Source organism: Xenopus laevis, chromosome 1S (assembly GCF_017654675.1).
Source record: "Xenopus laevis strain J_2021 chromosome 1S, Xenopus_laevis_v10.1, whole genome shotgun sequence".
NCBI lineage: Eukaryota > Metazoa > Chordata > Amphibia > Anura > Pipidae > Xenopus > Xenopus laevis.
This window is the reverse complement of record NC_054372.1, coordinates 55,700,398-55,722,045: the sequence shown is the minus strand read 5'-3', so window position 1 is coordinate 55,722,045 and position 21,648 is coordinate 55,700,398. Positions and strand designations below refer to the sequence as shown.

The following is a 21,648-nucleotide window of genomic DNA, read 5'->3' as shown; positions in this document are numbered from 1 at the left end:
GCAATCACAAGCTGCGCAGGCACAGAACGACGCCATTTCTGATAACCTGCTTGAGGAAGGGGACGGCGTGTTGCCCCGATCTGAGGACGGCACTTCAGCAGACGAGATTAAGTCTATGCTGATCGACCTTCAGAAAACACTGCAAGCAGATATTAAGCAGCTTTCACGGGACATCCGGAAAGAAATACAAGACTTGGGCGAACGCACTGCGCACATGGAAAACAAAATGGCGGAGTACACCGAGGCCCACAATGACCTGGCTGACACACAAGTGAGTTTGGGTAAAGAGGTGGATCGTCTCTCTACCAAAGTAGCGGATTTAGAGGACAGATCACGGAGGAATAACCTAAAACTTCGAGGTATTCCAGAATCCGTTTTGCCGCAGGACTTGGAGACTTATCTTATGGGCCTAATGGAGGCGATTTTGCCTAATACACCTGCCATAGAGCTTACCATCGACAGGATCCATAGGGTCCCTAAACCCAGGTCAGCTCCGGAGGCGGCCCCCAGAGATGTGCTCACTAAGCTTCACTTTTTCAAGGTCAAAGAGAGACTTTTACAAGCGGCACGTAAAAAGGATAATTGGCCGGCCAAGTACTCGGATGTCCAAGTTTTTGCAGACCTGTCGCAAGCCACACTGATGAAAAGAAAGGCGTTTGCTGAAGCGACTACCATACTCAGGGAAAATAAAGTCCCTTATCGCTGGGGTTTTCCGGTAAAGATAATTGTCCTCAAGAACGGATCGCCGATCACTTTGTCCACACCAGATGAGGCCATAAAAGCTACGCAACGCTGGAATCTGGGCCCGCCTAGGCCGCCTTCTCCCAAGAACATGTCCTCGCAAGCTTCCTCCAGCAAGAAGTTGCCGACAGAATGGCACACAGCCTGAATACAGATCGGTGACGACAGATATGCCTCTACCCTCATTTAAGGCGGATGTCTTTCCTTTTTCCAAGAATTGGTTCGAGATACGGAGCGTTCACTTTATTTCCCCTTTTTTTCTCTTATCCTCTCCCCCCCCACTAGTCTACAAGCTGACTGCCTGCAGACGTGATTGCGGCACAGCCAAGATTTCACCTTTTTCTGTGCCACAGGATGGTAACTATGTCACAATTTTTCCTGTCCAACATTGATCACCATCTTGCATACTTACAATGTTGTTTCTATTACTACCTTTTCTCCTACTTTGTTTTGCTAAGGTTCAGCAATGTTTGCTTTTCTTTTTTATCTCAGATACATGGTCACCAGGTCACTGTCCAATTGCTCATTCTCTGTGTTAATTGTATGCATGTGTATAGTTATGGGGCTTCGCAAATAGCTGCTCATTTCGATGGTTAAGTTTTACTCCCTTAATGCCAGGGGCTTGAATACCCCGCAGAAATGTAATTTGGCCCTGAATGAGGCTTACAAGGCTAAAGCAGATGTAATATTTTATCAGGAAACTCACTTTAAACGGTCCAATCATCCTAATTTTTTCAACAAGAAATACCCACACAATTTTCATGCCTACTCCACTTCGAAAACCAAAGGAGTCTCTATCCTATTGAGTTCCAGACTGGCCTTCCAAAAACTTCAGCTATTTGCGGACCCCCTGGGTAGATATGTTATGCTTATTTGCTCTTTAAACAATCAGATTTACACTCTTATTAACCTGTATGCTCCCAATGACAACCAGTTACAGTTTCTTTCAAAGACCCTCACAAGCCTGTTAGAACACAAGACAGGGAGATGTATTGTGGCGGGGGACATTAACACAGTATTGGACCCCACCCAAGATACCTTTAAACCGTTTACGCGAGTTACTACATCCCAGCTCAGGATAGCTGCTAAGGTACGGGAATTGTTTCACAACTTGGCACTAGTTGATGTGTGGAGGGCTCAGCACCCATTAGATAAGGAGTACACATACTATTCCCCCAGGCATGCCATGTCATCGAGAATTGATGTTATGTTTACGGATCGACAGACTTCGACCCTGATCACCAAAGCCTGGATAGGCATCCAGTCCTGGTCTGATCACGCGCCAATTGGCATCCATCTTGATGCTTATAGGCACAAATCCCACTTAACGCCCTGGAGACTTAATGACGCTTTATTGCAAAATCCAGATACACGTCAACAAGTAGAATCGAAAATTAAGGAGTATTTCCAATTCAACCAGTCAGCGGAAATTAACCCTCAATCGTTATGGTTAGCTCACAAAGCACCCTCAGGGGAGATCTCATTGCGATATCGGCTAGGTTACGTAAACAAAGGGATATTAGGAGACTTGACTTGGAGCAGAAAATACAGTCAGCGACTATTGCATACCATTCCAACCCTACCAATGCACTATACTCCGAAATCCAAACCCATAAAAGAGAACTCAGTAGTTTACTAATGTATAAAACTGAATATAGATTGAAATTACTTAAGCAATTTTATTATACCAACAGTAACAAGGCGACCAAACTCCTGGCTACACAACTTAAAGTCAAACAAGCCCAGTCTAGAATAGGCCATATAATGGATCATAATGTAAAAATCACTGACCCCAAAGGTATAGCTGACCACTTTGCACGCTATTATACCTCCCTTTATAACTTATCCACGAATTCGGCAGAAGTACAACCAACACGGGATTTCATAGACAGTTACTTAAACTCTTGTAATTTGCCACAGCCCTCGCTAGATCAAAAGGAGGAACTTAATGCCCCTATTTCCATCTCGGAAGTCCTCCAAGCGATTAAGATATTGAAAATGGGAAAGGCGCCGGGGCCGGATGGCTTTACGAACGCTTACTATAGGACATACAAAGATTTACTTGCCCCTCATTTACTAACGCTTTTTCGGCATATTATTGACACAGGACAAATTAACCCTGAATTTTTACAGGCGCACATTTCAACAATACCTAAACCAAGTCGCCGGATTTCTGCCAAAATTATAGGCCTATATCGTTGCTTAACTCCGATTTAAAACTTTATTCTAAGATACTAGCGTTACGACTTAACAACATATTACCTTCCCTCATTAACACGGATCAGGTGGGTTTCATACAGGGACGCCAGGCAGCAGATAATACCAGGAAACTTCACAATTTGTTATACATTATCAAGCAAAATTCCATACCATCAGTCCTGTTGTCTTTGGATGCGGAGAAGGCGTTTGACAGGATTCATTGGGGTTATATGGAAGCCGCCTTGTGTAAGTTCAACTTAGGCCCTACATTTCTTAAAGCAATTTCAATGTTATACACCTCCCCTACTGCTAGAGTTTGCGCATCTGGAATCCTGTCTGACGCCTTCCCCATCAGCAATGGCACTAGGCAGGGGTGCCCCATCTCCCCGTTGATTTTTGCGCTCCTTGTAGAACCCTTAGCGTGTAAAATTCGGCTGAATCAGGACATTTCTGGCATTCCCACTAACATAGGCCCTCAAGTGGTAAGCCTTTTCGCTGATGACATCATTTTGTCGCTGTCCAACTCACACGTAGCTATCCCTAATTTACTGAAGGAATTGGATGCCTTTTACAATGCATCTTGGTACAAAATTAACTCGAGCAAAACTCAGGCGCTGGCACTTAACATTCCTAACCGACTATTGACATGCCTACATGGTAACTTTCTCTTTGAATGGAAGCCTAACTCTCTTACATATTTGGGTATAAAACTCCCCAAGGATCCTGATCACTTTTTCAAGTTGAATTTTGTCCCTTTACAGCAAACTTTACTGGCTGATTATCAAAGATGGAAAACCCTTTATACATCTTGGATGGGTAGGATTATAGCTACTAAAATGAATGTTTTACCCAGAATTCTGTACTATTTTAGAACTATTCAAATTCAGCTCCCTAGGAAGTACCTAACGTCTTTGCAGTCGCAATTGGCCTCGTTTGTGTGGGGGGGTAGGAGACCCCGGGTCTCGGCCAAAGTCTTGCACCAACCCTTGAGTAACGGCGGGGTGGGTTTACCCAATCTACTGCAATACTACAGGGCTTCCCTCTTAGAGACTGCAGTGAGAATGCATAGTCCCCCTAATTATAAACGATGGCTAGATATCGAGAATGGTACCCTTTCTAATTTGACCGTTTCCCAATTGTTATGGTTGCCAGTTAAGCACAGACCTAGGACCTCAAACATGTTACCCTCCACCAAGTTCATTATTCTTCAGTGGGACTCCCTGCACAAAAACTGGGACATGGGGAAATTCCCTTCACCGAATATGCCTTTGCTGAATGTTAAATTTTTAGTACAGGATCTAGATTTGCATGCTTGGGTTCAAAAGGGTATACAGACAGTTTCGGATTTGTACTTGATAAATGTCTACCGCCGATTTACAGAACTTCAGAACAAATACCAACTGTGTCAGAAAGATTATTACACCTATCTCAGACTCACACATTTTTTGAGCAAAACCTTACCATCGTATAGAACCTTACGTCAGAGGTCCAGGGTTGAATATTTGTGTAAAGTGGGAGGGCTGGCTAAGGGAGTTCTCTCGGACTGCTATAAATTCCTACTTACTCTGCCACCTGACCATAAACATCCCCATATTATTAAGTGGGAACAAGAACTTAATGTGGAGTTTACACCTGATCGTTGGCAGGAAATTCAGCTAACCCTCGTTGGTGCTACTAAGTGTACCAACCATATTGAAGCTTATAAAAAACTGCTTTATCGGTGGCACCTCACGCCAGTAAAGCTGAACAAAATGTCGGGGACGTACTCCCCTTTGTGTTGGAGGGGCTGTGGGCATCATGGGACATTGGTGCACTTGTGGTGGTCCTGTCCTTTGGTAGTTGACCTATGGAACGCTGTTTTCGATCTGATAAATGTCGATTTACAACTGGGGGTCCCACACACACCGGATGCTGCCTTATTGTTGAACCTGCCTGATGCGGTCACTAGATTCCAGAAGAAGTTCTTGTTCCATATTTTTAATGCTACAACGCTTTTGATTGCTAAGAACTGGAAAACTGCTGGTCTGCTGGACTTTCAACAAGTTAAGGTGGCAGTTGATCACAGGGCTAGTATGGAGTTGATGGCAGCCAAGAACGATCACAATTACTTAAAGTTCGATAAAATATGGTCTGTCTGGCAGTCTTTCCGACACCCAGCCCCACAGGCTACCTCATGACTCTGGAGGGTTGTGTAACTCTGAGTTGATTTGATCTTGTTATGTGATTGGCGGACATACCTGGTGACCTGGTTGTTCTACATGATCTAGTTGACCTAGTTAATGGTTGTACTGTATTCTCAGGTATCGATTGTACATGTGATGCTGCTGTATCTTCTGACATTTTGTGCTGTGCCGATATGGCTGTAATGTACGATATATGCCTTTATTTTGTATGGAGATTTACCGTGAAAAATAAAGAGAAGTTTAAAAAAAAAAAATTAGTTTTAAAAAATTGCTCACACATAAGAGTTCACACTTTCAAAGGCAATCCTGCTTTAAAAAAAGAAAAGTCGCCAGTGTCTTTTACAACTTTAATGAATTTCCGGCAAACAGGATATGATGTCACTGACTGAAGATTGAGGAAGATGTAGCTTAGTTTTATCAGTTTGTGGCAATGTAAACTCTAGCAAAAGATAACGTCCAGAGCAAAAAGTCACCTGGCAATAGGATGCGAATGAACAATAGCGTTGTTCTCGTTCGCTAGCGAATTATCCTCTATGACTGTTATTGAATTTGCAATGTCCCTGTGGATGAAGTTTCTGGCAAATTTACGCTAGCGACGGCCACTTCGCCCTTTAGTGAATCTGCCCCCATGACTTCTATAAGACACAAATCTTACCCAGTTGGTAGATGTGGCTAAAAATTGAGTCAAAATGAGAACTAGGAAGATAAAATAGGCAGTCTAACCACACTGAACAATATATTTAATATATTCTAATGTATTTTATATATATATATATATATATATATATATATATATATATATATATATATATATATATATATATATATATATATATTTTTTCAACATATGAACTTTGCATTCATAGGCTTGCTAATAATAGAATTGTAACTCTGTAGTTCATTCACCCTGAAAGATCAGGGGATTACATTTGCATTGAATAATTTGGTATTGGAAATATTCTAAAATGAAACGATACTTGTTTGGTAAGAAACTGCAATGACCTCTGTGTGCTATGCTAGCTGCTTTGGATTGTTCCAATTGTGCAGGGTTAATGTGGTATCAGATTGTACTAATGGCACGTGCCCTGTAATAGTTTATTCCTAGCACAGAGTAGGGCTGGATGGAATGTGCTTGGTGCCTGTCAGTCACAGACACGTATTTTACCTATACATAATGATTTCTGGAACAGAGTTCATTTGCCAGATATAGAGCATGTAATTTAATTTGGATCTTCTGTAACTAATTAAATTAACCACTGTCACCCTCCATGTCAAAAGTGTTTCCATCTGCTCATACACTGATGCAACAACAGTGACCTCAAAGAGTACATTTATATTTATTAGCTATCCCTAGTATAGAAAAACATGTGCACAAAACCATGTTGTCTTAAATGATAAATTGCACTGAACACGGACAATTGAGAAAACAGAAACAGACAAGTTGCACAAAATTGCTTTCAAAGTGCAGTGCAGAAGCATGGACAGAATTACTGCTCTTTTAAGTGCCAGTACCAATGCGGTTGATTAACCAATTAACCAATTAGGGTGTGACTCCTTATTTATTTTTTTTATTCTTATTTATTGATTTATTTAAATATATTATTATTAATTATTTATTTATTTATTTGTCCCGCAGCCATGGCCCTGAGTTTCCTATGAGGACCTAGGGGTGATCCTACCAGTATACTTCCCTGGTTACACAGTGTTAACCAAAAGCAGGAAAATATAACTCCTGGCCTTATTAGGGAGCCATATTATTCTGATGCCTAGTAATTAACTGCTGCAGAATTATTATGATTCAGAACCAGCATGAGGGTCTGCCAAACAGTTAGGGGTTTTCTGGCTACAAGCCTGAGATCCGATGTAACACGGCAGCAGCTGGTTGTAACTTTAGGAAGTGCAAGTAAGCAGCAGGTGGCAATTCCTGTTGTCATACCTCCTTATGAACAGTGGTAACTCGCAAAGGATATGCTTTCATACAAAATGAACCAAGAACGCACTGTAGCTCTCTGCAAAACCAATCGTTACGTTTTCAGTAGATGTCAGATGGAATCTTTCAGCCAAATAATAAAATGGTATTTTTGGATGGTAATAAAATTGTGGAGAAATGGACTTGAAGTTTGGATGATTCTTAGTTCACAGGTAGAAATCTTAAAATTACATCAGAGAAAGGGGAACAAACATTAAATTTGTATAATCTTATGGCAAATAGAGTAGAGTCTTAATTATGACGAGTGTCTAAACATTGAATATCCAGCAAACAAATTATTCATGAACCAAATGGATCACAAGACCTCGAGAATACAATACAAGGAGTGCAAGAACATGAGTGAGATAAATACAATAATATATAGATTATTATATAGAACGTAATGCTAATTAAAAATGTAGAGGGATAAGAAAATTAGGTGCTAATGTTTACAGTGAAAATATGGGTTTCTGTCTGCTAGAAGTTGCAGCACTAGGCTTAAGGTGGCCATACATGGATAGATCCGCTCGTTTGGCGATGTCGCCAAACGAGCGGATCTCCCTCCTATATGCCCACCTTGAGGTGGGCAATATCGGGCAGATCCGATCGTGGGCCCTAGGGCCCAACGATCGGATCCTAGCATTCAGCAAACGGATCGCGGGACCGCATCAACGAACATCAACGAACAGATGCGGCCGCGATCTGACGGGATTTTCTGTCCCATCCGATCGAGATCTGTCCGACTTTCGGCCAGATCTCGATCGGGGAAGCCCGTCGGGGGCCCCCATACACGGGCCAATAAGCTGCCGACACAGTCTGTCGGCAGCTTTTATCGGCCCGTGTATGGCCACCTTTACTTGTCCTGAAAGCAATCTCAATTATGATAGATGCGCTTCCTGTGGGATGTTCTATATTAAGTTTATATGTTTTAAAGATCAGGGGGAATTAACAAAAAGTAAAGCAGGGTTCCACATTTTGTGCCCTGCCTTTCAGTCTATTGCAGTCTATAGCTGCCAAATGAATGCAGCACTACCTGCGTTTGGCAGTGCTGTATTCGTAAGGGAAGGGGTAAGCACAGATTTGTCCCCCCACCCTGTACCAATCTGCTAAATTGCACATCATTTAGACATGCAAGTTAAGGAACAGGCACAGGCTGCAGACTGCTCCACATATGATAAGTAATACTGAAAGTGCCGAGTTTCAGTATAAAAGTAAATTACGAATAGAATGTGTTACTGCCTTTAAATTTTGCAATGTAGACATTCCCATACAAACACAACCGAAAAAAGGCCCATATACAGTAAATGGTATCTGTTTTATAGCATTCAATCTATGTTTATCTTTCAATTTGCACGGTAATGAATGGAGGAATTAAAGAGTATTTTTAACAGTTCGGAAAATAATATTTTTGCCTTTTCAGAATGTAGTAAATAGCTGATATCTCTGGTGTACTACCCCATAAAAGAGAAACACTGAAAAATGGGAAAAAAAATCTGCATTTATATATGGTATATTTAATGAAACTGAAATCAGTGTATAGGAAACCAAATCATAATAATATAAAAATAATTGTATTTTATGCTCTAAATAAAAGATAATGTACTAACATCAAGATGATGTATGGTAACTGCATGTTTGGAACTTCTTATTTTGAACTGTAACTAAAGCTCATAAATATTTAGAAAAACAAACCATGAGAAGGTCAGAAAAAATAGAAGATGGTTGGAATTGGTTTAGTAACATTGTCCTGGACATTTGCATTACAATATCATTTTCTCATTTACCAGTGTATACTGATGTAGCACGTTTATTATCTCTCTGCCACATGGCACATGGCAAATGTCAAAATTGTGCTTCATCCCTAATTAAAGGCAATAACTGTATAGCAGTTAGTCTATTTGTATTGCCTTAAATTGCAAAATACATGTCGTTTTTACTAGTGATGGGCGAATAAATTCGCCTGCAAAAAAATCCCCACACCGAAAAAATTTGGACGCGTGTCAGAATAGTCGCCTTAGAACAGTTTCAATGTAAATTTGTAAATTTTTCGCCGTTTCGTGGTAAATTCGTTAATTTTCCATCATGGCAAAACGGGACAAATTCACTCATCACTAGTTTTTACTGTACAGCCAAGTGTTCTACTATACCTATGAGTGGGAGCTACCATCGTTTTTGACTTGGTTGGAACATTTTCCTAAGGCTAAAGTTATATAACACACAATGGTAATAAAGTTATATGTATAAATGTAAGCTCATCTGCTGCTTTATATAGCAAGAGACATGCAGCCAATGACAGTTTTTAAAGATGGCTGGCTTTAATCTCCTACAAACCCTTCTGTTTTGAGCACATTTTGGTGTATTACTGTTTTGTAGCTAATACATTGTTCATCACATGTTATGTTTGTCATGAATTGTCTTTGTGTTGTTTGTGTTGGTTTGTTTGGTGCTATGTATTGTTGTGTTCCTAGGGTTTGCCAGGCTATCCTACAATGGCTGCTCTCCATAGTAATCAGATCCTCACAGTCAAGGTTTGTGGATGATGATGTGCCCAAGTCTAGTTGAGTCTCCAGCAGCAAACATTGAACATCAGTTTGAAAGAGAATTTGATAGCAATCTTCATTTTTATTTGCACAAGAAGAGAAAAGCAGACCAAAACATGTCATCTCGATTATTGATTGGGGAAAATATAAAAAGAAGTTAATTAATCAAATTCTCTCTCATATCCTGTATTTCATGTCACAGAATGCTGACTGGATACTCTTGACTTGTACTGTACTGCTGGTACTTTGTCATGGGAATCACTGACTATATGATTAGAGACTATATATCACCTTTTATAAAAATGGAATACTTGAATTACTTATTGTAAGTTCAAAATGTGCATTATTATGTCGACAGACAGGATTTCAGACCATTAAATGAAATTCTGTTTGAAATAACAACCCTGCATTTGTTTTATTTATCCAAAAAGTCAAAGATTGCCTTCCTGACAAACGTTACCAGTGGTGGCTTGGCTTGATTTTTATAGCTAATGCTTATGTCTTTATTTCTTTCCTGGGGCCTTCTGATGTCTATGCTTCAACTTTCTCATCTCTGAACTACAACCTTTGACCTCATCTCACTGATCAGATGGTGTTTCCTAAGATCAATCATGGCTTTCTCTCTGCTGATCAGCAGTTAATAAAACGCCGCCTCATTAAGGTAGTGCTTAATTTTGTTTGAGTGTGGATTTTTCCACCCCAGGTTTTTGCCTTATTGTTTTTTTAGATTTTTGTTTTGTTAATACACATTTAAAGGAATTGCTTGCTTACATATTTACTTTAAGTGTACTGTTTTTGTATTAATTTTTTTATAATATCCTATCAATAACAACAGTGGATTTTGATAACATATTAAGTATTCTAAAGCAAATTGGGCTCTGTATCATAAATTAGAAGAAACAATGCCTCTGTGAGATTTGTTACAAGAGCTTCCTCTGCAGCAGGTTCTTTGCTTCCTGCTAATTTCTGCAAAATTCTGTACCTGTTTTCTTTCTTTCTGTTGCAATGCATGATCAGGCAAGCATAACCGTGAAACAAAACAATTAGATTCTAAGCAAGCTTTTTAGGATTTATTCCCGCAGTAATTAGAGCTGATAACCTAGTTTAGTTCACTAAATAATCATACTTAACATCCACAGGACATTTTAGAAATACCAGGTGCGATATATTTTGTGTTAAAATATTTAAATAATTAAAACAAAAAGCATACGCTTTCTTGTGTGAATCTCATAAACATAAAGCTGCAAAACAAATATGTATCTATTTTTCAGATATAACTATTGCAATTTCCAGAAATGTATGAAAGTTTTTGTGTATTTAAAAATCACAAATACCTTGTAATTGAATAAACTATCTGAATATAAAAAAAACATATGAAGGCTGAATGATGCACTAAAAATACGAAAACCTCTAAAAATTTGAGTTTTATGAATAAATTAGTAGCATGAAAATCTGAAAACCTCTAAAAGTCCAAATGGCTAAAGAAGATCCAATATGGACAGCACAGCTCCCATTGACTTTTGTAGGACCTTGGCGGGTTTTTTTGTGGTTTTTAGACTTTATAAATTTCGATATTTTTTTTTACGTTTTTGAGATATAAAAAAATAAACTTTTTTTTAGAAAAAAATTGATTAGTATAAAAAGTGGAGATTTGAATGTTAATTAATTGGCCACTAATTGTATAAAATAAAAAAACATGCAGGTTAAAATCCATGGTTGAAATAATTTAAGAATTAAATAGATTTACAATACATAGATTTAGGGGGCTATTTACTAAACTCAGAATGCGAAAAATCCCGAAAAATGTGTGATTTTTTAAATAAAATCTGACTTTGAAAAAAATCACAAATTTTTCGGAATTTATTAAACCCCGAGGATGGAAAAGTCTGAATCAGAAAATCCGGCATCTCAGACCTGTCGAGGTTGCATATAAGTCAATGGGAGAAGTCCCATTGAGTTTTTGATATGTGCTTGGTTTCGTGCAATACCCTAAAGTTCTGAATTTTCGGGCAAAACAACATTAGAAATCTAAGTTTTCAGGTGAAAAATGTGAAAGAAATCTTGAAAATCTGATTTTCCCACAAAGCAAATTTTCAGGAAAATGTAATAATAAATAAGAGAAAAAAAAAATCCGAGCGGATTTGATCAGAGCTTGAAGCAGAAAATGTTTAGCTAAAATCGGACTTTGATAAATAACCCGCAAAATGTCAAAAAAAATCTTAATATGTTATTCTATTAGGTGACATAGATTTTTCCTTAAGTCCCTCCCCAGACTCTGAGAGAATGATGTTGACTAAACCTTTTTTTTAACAAGGGTGATCAAGGACAAGCAGGATCTCCAGGTCCACCAGGTCCACCGGGTCCACCAGGCCCTAGGGGTCCTCCAGGAGATACTGGCAAAGATGGCCCAAGGGGATTGTCTGGAGTCCCGGTAAGTTTGCAGAAATGTATTGATTTGAATGCAATGTATTGCTTTATTTCTGATTTATTTCTACTTTACAATATAGCCTATTAAGATAATGTAATACTACAGGAATATGGTTACATTTATTAACTTTCAAGATATGGTAACCTTTGAAGGTGTAGTTCAAATATAACAACAGTTACTTTCTCAGAAGGCAAGAAAATGGTGAAACAAGTCAAGGCAACTAAATTGAAATTTAGTCTCCTTGTTTTAATGCTTTTGAAATCTAATTTATATACACTGAGGTATTAGTAGGCATCTATATACTTTATTGTTCTTTTGATTGATATGGTCATTTTTAGTCAGTTTTAATTTGCACAGCAATTCTGAATTACAGTTGTACTTACTTTCTAGTTCCTTGAGTTTGTGGTGTTTTAGGCCATCTAGTCTTCTCACTTCTCAGCTGTTTTATTTCTCTTATTTCTGCTCCAGCAAATATTTGTCATATGGTATATGTTTTGAATGATCTCATAGGCCCTATTTACTTCACTTCTTTAACTAGCTTTCCCATTAATCTCAGCTTTTGATCTACCAGTGTATTTAAACATAATTCATTAGTGGAATATTGAATGATATTTAAAATTATATTTATGAGTATGTACTGTAGACACTGATATATTCTGTGTTTATTATTATTATTGCTCTGCTAAGATGCTTGTTGAACATCATACCTTATCATTATTGATCCTCACACAAAAAGATAAAACTTGGATTCCCCTTGGCAAGATATTGTTAAATTCCATGGGGCCCATTAATGATGCCTTGAATTTTTCTGGTTTTAAATGGGAAAAAAATATAATTTTTAGAAAAAAAATTTTTTCCAGATTAATTATGCTCTGAAGCATTATAATGCTCTAAATGCTAAAAATCAGAACTCAAAAATACTCCAGTTAAAACCTTCCAAAGTCATGTAAGAGTCAGTGGCAGATGGTCCCTTTAACAACTGGAAGTTGTTTTGTGCCTTCATGATTCTTCATAGTTTTTGGCTGCTTGACACTGGTTTTTGTTATAATAATCTGATAAATTCAAGTTTTTCTGATGACAAATCGAAAAAGTCCAGTTTTCCGGTGAAAATGTTAAAGTCGTATGATTCAAATTGTTGCATGATTTTGTTGAGAATTTTCCGTGCAGATTATTTTTGTTTCAAATTGTTAGTAAATTAAGACAGATTAAGGTTGAGTGTTAGGTCAAAAAAAGAAAAAACTATGACTATTAGTAAATATGCCCCTATGTGTTCATTTTGCCCTCTGCCTGAAGGAATATTTTCACCCCAAATTGAACACATTATTTCTGGATTATGTCACATTCTGTATTTAAAGTCTTCCCAATGGTATTATGAGTGTTTTAGCTAATGGTATAGATTTCCTGTTCATTTAAGAGTGAGCATTACAAATGGAAAATATGTTTCAACTACTGTATATATTAATAAACATACTTTTAACAATTATTTTAATGACATATAAAGGGAAATGGGGATTCCTTATGTATAGTAATTGGTTGTCCTGCTCTAGTACTCTCCAGTTTATCCCAGGTCTTTATTATTCAACTTTTTTTTTATTCTAGCATTCATCTCAAAATAATTTACACATGAAATCAGAGTAATGAGAAACACATACTGAGAACATACTCAAAAAGACCACTGGATATAGATAGTGATGGGCGAATTTGGGGCGTTTCTCTTCGCCGAAAAATTTGCGAATTTCCTGTGAAATTCGCGAAACGCTGAAACGCTGGCGCTGACGTATTTTTACAGTGGTTTCGCTAACTTATAATAAATTCGCCCATCACTAGATATAGACAATGGCAGATCCTATCTGTAGTCAATACATATGAACAAGCAACTTTAGAGCCATGAGTCAATATCTCTGTTGTAAAAGGTTGCGTTTGACTGTACCATGCATTTCTTTGCAAAGACTGCTGCTGGTGATGATCATTGGTTAAAATGGCTATGCATTGGAGCTAAAAGATGTTTGACAAACATTGTAAAGAATGTTCCCTTTGATTTAGTTCTCATTATTTTCATAGTTAGTCTTCTTTACAGCTTAAACATAGTCACACCAGACAAATACTATAAAAGTGGGGCAATAACTAAGGCTTTTGACATTTTTTTACTGAGTATAAACAATATGATTTTGAATTGTGAGAGTTGGTAAAATATGCTGTAAAACTTTCTACTAAGTAAATTGTTTTTCATTTTCTTTTTTTAAGGGGGAGACAGGGCAACCAGGTGAACAAGGTTTAATGGTAAGTATTTTTATAAAAGTAAATTTAAATCAATAAAACAAGGATACATTACATCTTGCTTTATAGTTTTGTGTAAGCATTAATAATATCCCATATTTCTATATAAGTAACAAAACACAAATAAATGACATGAATAAGACAGCAAATCAACTGAAAAGAACAGGGGAGAGGCTAGAATGAGAAGATAGGTCTCAAAGAGGAAGCCGGGAATTTGCGCTAATGCATGTAGAAATCTACCCCTATTAGACATACCTAGAGAAGGTCTAGCCTTGTTTTGTGTTTCCATATCTACAGAGGCTATTAGTATTGCTTTGCATTTATTTTCAGAATCTGAATTTATTTGTTTTGCTTCATAAAAAAAATCCTTGTTTTCTTTTTTTACTGTTCTGCAAGAAAATTTAGACACAGCTCTGTTAAATGGTCATTTAGTGAAGAGCAGAACCATACAAAAGAAATAAAATGCTAGGAGTTTGTATGTTCTTGAGTGGCCTTTTCCAGACACTCTGGTTTCCTCCAACACTCCAAAAACAGACCGACATGTTAATTGGCTTGTAATGAAATTTACCCTACTTTGTGTGTGTGCGTGTGTGTGTAGTGTGAAAGTGACAAATTAGATTGTAAGCTCAACTGAGACAGGAAATGATGTGAATGATGAACAGTCTCTGTAAAACGCTCTGTAAAAATGCTTATGCTATACAGAGTTCAGACTATGAAAGTGAGCAATAATTAATGTTATACTATAAATCTTCATTGTGCTTCCATTGGAGAGCTAATATATATAATAGTTGCTTATACTAAAATTAACATTTGTACCAATTTTTTGCTGAGATATAGATCACATTTTGTGCTACCTTAAGTAAGATTTGTAAGAAAGGCCCTTGTATACATTAAATATGCCCAGTCCTGTTTTCCATTAATTAATAATTACCCATTATTTGCTTAATGAGGTGGCTAACTTTCATGAGGACTTGCGACCTCACCGAAAATCCGATAAAAATTCTTATTTTTTAACTATTACATGCTGAATTTTTTAGTATATATTATACGCCGAGGATGGAAAAAGTCAGAATCCGAGATCCGGCATCTCAGAGCTGCCGAGGTTGCATATAAGTCAAGATATCTTGGTTTTCTGGGAAAAATCTGAAAAAAATTTAAAAAATTTGCACAGTTAGTTTTTTTCATGTTTTTTCCTGTACAGAAAATTTTTGGGAAAATGTATTGATAAATAAGGGGAAAAACCTGTGTGGACCCGTGTGGATTTGGTCGTAGCATTTTTCAGAAAATAATGAGAAAAATTCAGACTTTGATAAATGGGCCTCCACGTGTTATTTTTAAGGAGTTACAGTAGGGGTGTAGGTGCCCTGTTTGGAATATATATATGAATATATATGAATATATAGGTATATATATTTTTTTCTTCATAATTCACAAAAATAATAACATCTATTGAGAACTTTAATATTTCAGACCTTTTATAATAAACAATAATTATTTTACCTTTAAATGTCTATTACCCAGTTAAAAAAAAGTCTGTACTGGAGAGACACAGAGATGCAGAGAAAAGAAAAGTTCAGCAAGTGGTTGGCTGCAAAGGTGTTACTCAGAACTACTCAGAAATGTGCACATTGCTTATTGACTTATATAGGACACATTGAACTTTTTTTTTCCTTTAGCCATTCACCTATATTATTTTTACTGCAGTATTTAATTAGTGTTCTACTTGGTTTTATAACTCTAGAAAGTAGAACTGTGCTCCCTTGGCAGCAGATGAGAGTTTCCTGCTTTTAATTGAAAACGTGTTTTCTTTACTATTCAGGCTAATATTGGCAAACTGCAGCTGCCTCCATGGAAAAGGCTAAATCTGCTTAATCTCCAAATGATGTACTAGTCAAATGATATGAAAGTAAGCAATGCACACTCTGTGGTACCTCATGTGCCTAAGGCATCTCTCTGGTATAAAAGTTATTTTTGCTATTAGTACAGTTTATATATCTGTTTTTGACATTAGACTGCTTATTACATGGGTAAATTATTTTATATCAAAAGAGAACTGGTTGTTTATAATACTGTTATTTTCCCATGCCTTGGTTCAAGTTTTCTTTTGAACCTGAATCTAAGGTTTGCTCATGTGTTGGAATATTAAAGATCTGTAATCTTACCGTGACTATTTTGTAAGGTGAAATAATTAAGCACATTATATTGTGTAATAAAACGGCACCAATATCAGTAATGAAATATTAACAAAAACATTGGGGCTTTAAGGCCCCTGCTGCCTTAATATTGTTAGGAGCTTGTTATTTAGACTGATTGCAGCAGTTTATTAGAATGGTTTTAAAAGAGGGTGTTTAAAAACATCAAGTTTCTTACACACTAGGGTGATTAAATATTAGAGGCCATAGCAGTATGATATGTAATAAATAAATATACATAAAGGGCCTTATTTACCAAAATACCGAATTTTTTGATTATTTTAATTTAAAAAGTCTGACCAAATTAGAAGCCACAATTGTACTTTATATGTTATTAAAAAAGCACGATTTAATCGCATCAGGGACAAACACGGAAAAATCGTGCAATTTTTTTCTGATAATTTTTCCGGATCCCACAATTTTTGCCCGAAAATAGTCGGATTTTCCGGCTAATTCCAATATAGGATAGGGACCTCTCCCATTGACTTATATACAACCTCGGAAGGTTTGAGATGACAGATTTCGGATTCTGACTTTTTCCATGCTCGGGGTTTAATAAATAACCCCCCAATTGTTAAAAAAAGAACAATTTGGAAGTTATATAAAAAAGTGTATTTGTTTGTGGTGTTTAACAAGATCTTCTCTTCCTTCCTAATATACATGAAATACAAGTCCATAGTTCTGTGTGTCTATAGCAATACTTCACTGTTGTTACAATTCTATAAAAAAAAACACTCATTAATTAGATGGTCCACATTGACAAACTTTCTGTGTTGAATGGGGCTACCTTGTTTCAAACTTACAAAGAAATCCAAATCCAACTACAAGGCATTAGACAATACTAGAAAAGTCTGATGGCATCTTACTGTGGGACTGGGTAAGTAGGAAGACCTTATCACTCACTAATCAAAACCTGCCCAGATTTTGAGCATGAGTTGGTTCAATTGTACACATAACCTTTTCCTTAGCAAATACATTTGTGTTTCACGTGCCTGTGAACTGGCTTTGACGTGGAAGACCATCTCATGCCAGTTGGGAACACATAGCTGCAATTAGATTTCTGTGCATTCCCCAAATGTTGACTCTTCCTTGTGATTCTGATTGCATGCTGTCAATGCTGAGCACCAGCTGCTTCAACCTTATTCATCCTCGTCCATATATATTGGAGTCATTCCTGTCCTTATTGGTCTGCTGAGGGTGGGATTTTAGTTTGATTGGCTGCACTTACTGATCTAACTACTTGTCAGTTACAAGGTGATTATATACTGTAGGTAGGCAGGGACAATTCTTGACACTTCCCAAGTGTTCCACTAAATTTGCAATTGATGAAGTGCTTGGATAGAAGGGCAGAACATTATCTTGTATGCATTGCCAGAATACCCATTCCTTAACCACACTTTTTCTTTTATGAAGTCTTTCCAGGAGACACAGGGAAAAAGACATGGCAATCTTTAATTATTTACATGTTTGTGTTAACCTCCCCAAAAAAATGTTCCTGGTTAAATCAGCAAACCATATTTCTACAAGACTTTTTTTTTTGGTCTCATGTCCCAGTCATCCAATTCTCAAAATAGATACATGGGAATAATACAAATTGTATACAACTCCAGCTTTTTATCGTTCAGTTCAGTTTATATTGAGCTGTAAATAATTTGTTGCCTGCAGTGCTCCTCAAAATTATACCCTTTTTACTAGACAAGACAGAAAATGGATTGACTGTGGTTAAACGACGTGAATATATCATTAAGCTTTTAAGCTTTTGATGCTGTTTGTGCACTTTGTTACGTGAGAATAGTCTTAAAGAAATAATACCATTATTATATGCTATGATATATATATATATATATATATATATATATATATATATATATATATATATATATATATATATATACTGTATATATATTATAATTCTACTAACTGTATTAATAGTACACATGCATACAATTTACTGCGCTGGTTTTGATAACCTTTCTTATACTGGCCAGTACTATATACTGTACATATAGTTATACCTATCCATGCTACTGCAAGAAAAACAATAGAATCCGTGTACTATTCAGTAAGTGGATCATTAATTTTGCTGTAACTGTTTCTCAAATCAGACTTGGTAAGAGACATATCCATTTTTTCTGCAATGAAATTTGACCGGACCTCTGCCATTTGACAAAAAAGCAGTAGAATGTTTTTTTTAAAGGAACAGAAACACCAAAAAAAAAAAAAGTTTTTTAAAGTAATGAAAATATAATGTACTTTTGTGATGCACTGGTACAACTGGTGTGTTTATATCAGAAACACAACTATAGTTTAGATAAACAAACTGCTGTGTAGTCATGGGGGCAGCCATTCAAAGCTGAAAAAGTAGAAAAGGCACAGGATACACAGCAGATAACAGATAAGCTCTGTAGCATACAATGGGATTCTTATCTACTGTCTATCATGTGCTTGAATGGCTGCCCCCATGGCTACACAACAGCTTGTTTATCTAAACTATAGTTGTGTTTCTGAAACAAATACACCAGTTTTACCAGTGCAAGGTAAGACTACATTATTTAGAAATTCCCTTAAACACCTCCATTTTTTGGTGTTACTGTTCCTTTTAATCTGGGAAAACAATTAAGTTACTTTAATTGCACAAGTAATTAATGTCTACTGCTGATTGGATAAGATCATTAACAATAAAAAAATCCACATGGTTTTTTAGTGGGTTAGAATGTATGTTATTTATGTTGAAGTAATATTAAATACTGTAGCATGAACCTTGTTTACTTGCCAGTGTCCTTTTGAAATGAGACCATCATCTTAATAGGCATATGGTACAAAGGGAGCTGACTTTGCAATTAAACAGCTGCCTTCAGGTTGAAAACCCTGCTAACAGAAGCTGCCTCCTTGGGAATTGACTGGGTTGAGGTTTGATCCTGCTTTCTTGTCCAAAGAATTTAAAGTAGTGAGGATGTTATGCATTCACTTACTTGAAAGTAAGGTGAAACACAGCAATAAAACCAAAATACCTGACTTTACTTATGCAGAAACCAATAATCAGTTGCTATTGAGAGAGGACAAGAGCTTTTAGAGCAACCCCCGGAGTATAAAGATGCTATGAATTCATTTTAGGGAAAAAACTCATTACAATAATTACTATTGTTCCTATAATATATTGACCCATGTAACCTATGGTGGTATTATAAGGGGCAGTTAGTTACTGTATGACAATAATCACTCCTTATAAGCTGGACTGCTTTGTTTTTTTGTTAGGCAGGAATGAATTAAAATATGTTGTTATTATGCAACTAGGCAAACAGACTTTATAACACAAATTAATTAAACAATACACATTCTTTTTATGTGTTAGTAACATATTTTTCTGATGATAGTCTGAGATATCTGATATCATGGGCACTGTGAAAATACATTTAAGTTGTTTCCATTTGTTTTAATTCTAGCGTGGAAGCAATGAAAATAGGGGGCATTATGCTGTACTGTTCATATCCAATAGAATTGAAAAAACTATATTAAAACAATTTATAGAGTATAACTGAATGAATGAACCAACCAACCCCGACCCATGAGAAAATTACTGCAATGAACTGTCATTGTAGTCACTACAAAAGCAGTGTTGGAAAAGGGGAACATTTTGAGATATTGTTGGCAGTGGGTTTTTTGTCCTTTGGACATAAAAGAAATCAAAAATACAGTATGACAACTCCAAAAAAAAATGAAAAATGTTTTTAGTTCTTTTGTAACAAATGACAAATTGGTTTGGTATTATCCCTTTCTGTTTCTTTGTCTTTTGAATTGGCAGAATATATGATATTATGTCTAAAAAAAAGAGGGGGCAGTAGGGTTATGCAGTTATTCACTAGAAAACTAAATAAAAGACACAAAAGATGGAATGAGCTTCACGATAGATCATTTTGTACAAATGTATTTAAATCAGAAATGTTTTTTATGCATGTAGTGAACTGAAAGACCTGCTTACATTTTAAGTTTTACATTTACATTTGGTTTTATTTTTTATTTATTTTAGGGTCCAATGGGGCCTCCTGGACAAAAGGTATGGCACTCAACCAAATAAACTGCTGCAAAAGTAATTACTTCTTTTTTCAGCCAAGCTGCAAACACGGAAGGTGCATGGGAATGGCTACTGTAGACCACAACGAAGTCTTAGTTTAGTCTGTTGAGTGTGCTTTTCCAGAATTCTGCTGTATAATGGAAAGCACAAGATTTCTAATTTCCCCTATTATGGAAAACTCGCGACTTGCGACAGACTGTTTTCCCTCTGTCTGCTGAACTTGAGGTGAAAAGGTTGCTGTAGTTTTCCACTGAGACAATGTGCAACTCAGGCTTGATATTTTTTTTTCTCCAGCACGTATAATGTTTCCAAGTTTCAAACTGAAAGTGTAATCTTGCATATGTACTGCAGATTGGTGCCATATGATGAAAGAAGAAAACAAACAAAAAATAAAATGGGCCATAGGTGTTACTGATAAATGATGTAAAAGAAACTGCTTGAATGTTTCCTGAAAAAAGAAACGAGAACCAGCTTCTTGTATGGGTTCCTGAAGTTTTTAGAATGTGAATTTACTGAAGTAATTCAGTGTACTAAGTGCGTGATTTGAAACAGCAGAGTGTATAAGTACTAAAGATATATTTGTACAAATATTTATAAGCTATTACCATTTAATTGCTTTGTGGAACTGAATAACTACATCATTATTATGTAAGAGAAATAAACACCAAAATATTATTGACAGTAATCACTAAATAAGCTTTGAAACATGTTCTGTCTCAGCTCTTGGCCTCAGAGTGGTCTATTCCTGTTCCTGCAAATGTTAATGAAAGGGAAACCATTGCTAGTTTACAAAAACTGTAGCGAATGTTTAAAAAACGGTTATTTTTTCCAGCTGCAAGCAATGAACTCTTGCTGAAAGTCACTGACAGAGTTTAGCTTCTTTAATTGGCTGATGCCATCAGCTTGCAATGTACTACTGACATACAATGCAACTGAGTTGCACGTAGCAGGGGAAACTATTAGGTCTAGTCAAAAACGAAGCAAAAAACACCAAATCACTCCTGCAGTTATTAAGCATCAACCACAGTTTGGGTGCATACTGTATTT

General features: G+C 36.6%; 1 protein-coding gene across 7 annotated transcripts in view; it reads left to right on the top strand.

Annotated features, from left to right (window-relative positions):
* The window catches only part of LOC108706699 (collagen alpha-1(XXV) chain), a 265,983-nt gene that overhangs the window by 175,888 nt on the left and 68,447 nt on the right, over positions 1–21,648 (top strand). For all 7 annotated transcript variants that reach the window (XM_018243341.2, XM_018243342.2, XM_018243344.2 and 4 more), the window contains exons 7-10: positions 10,222–10,293; positions 11,947–12,063; positions 14,305–14,340; positions 20,557–20,583. In XM_018243341.2, coding sequence (XP_018098830.1) covers positions 10,222–10,293; positions 11,947–12,063; positions 14,305–14,340; positions 20,557–20,583 — 252 coding nt within the window. The remainder of the gene's footprint in view (positions 1–10,221; positions 10,294–11,946; positions 12,064–14,304; positions 14,341–20,556; positions 20,584–21,648) is intronic.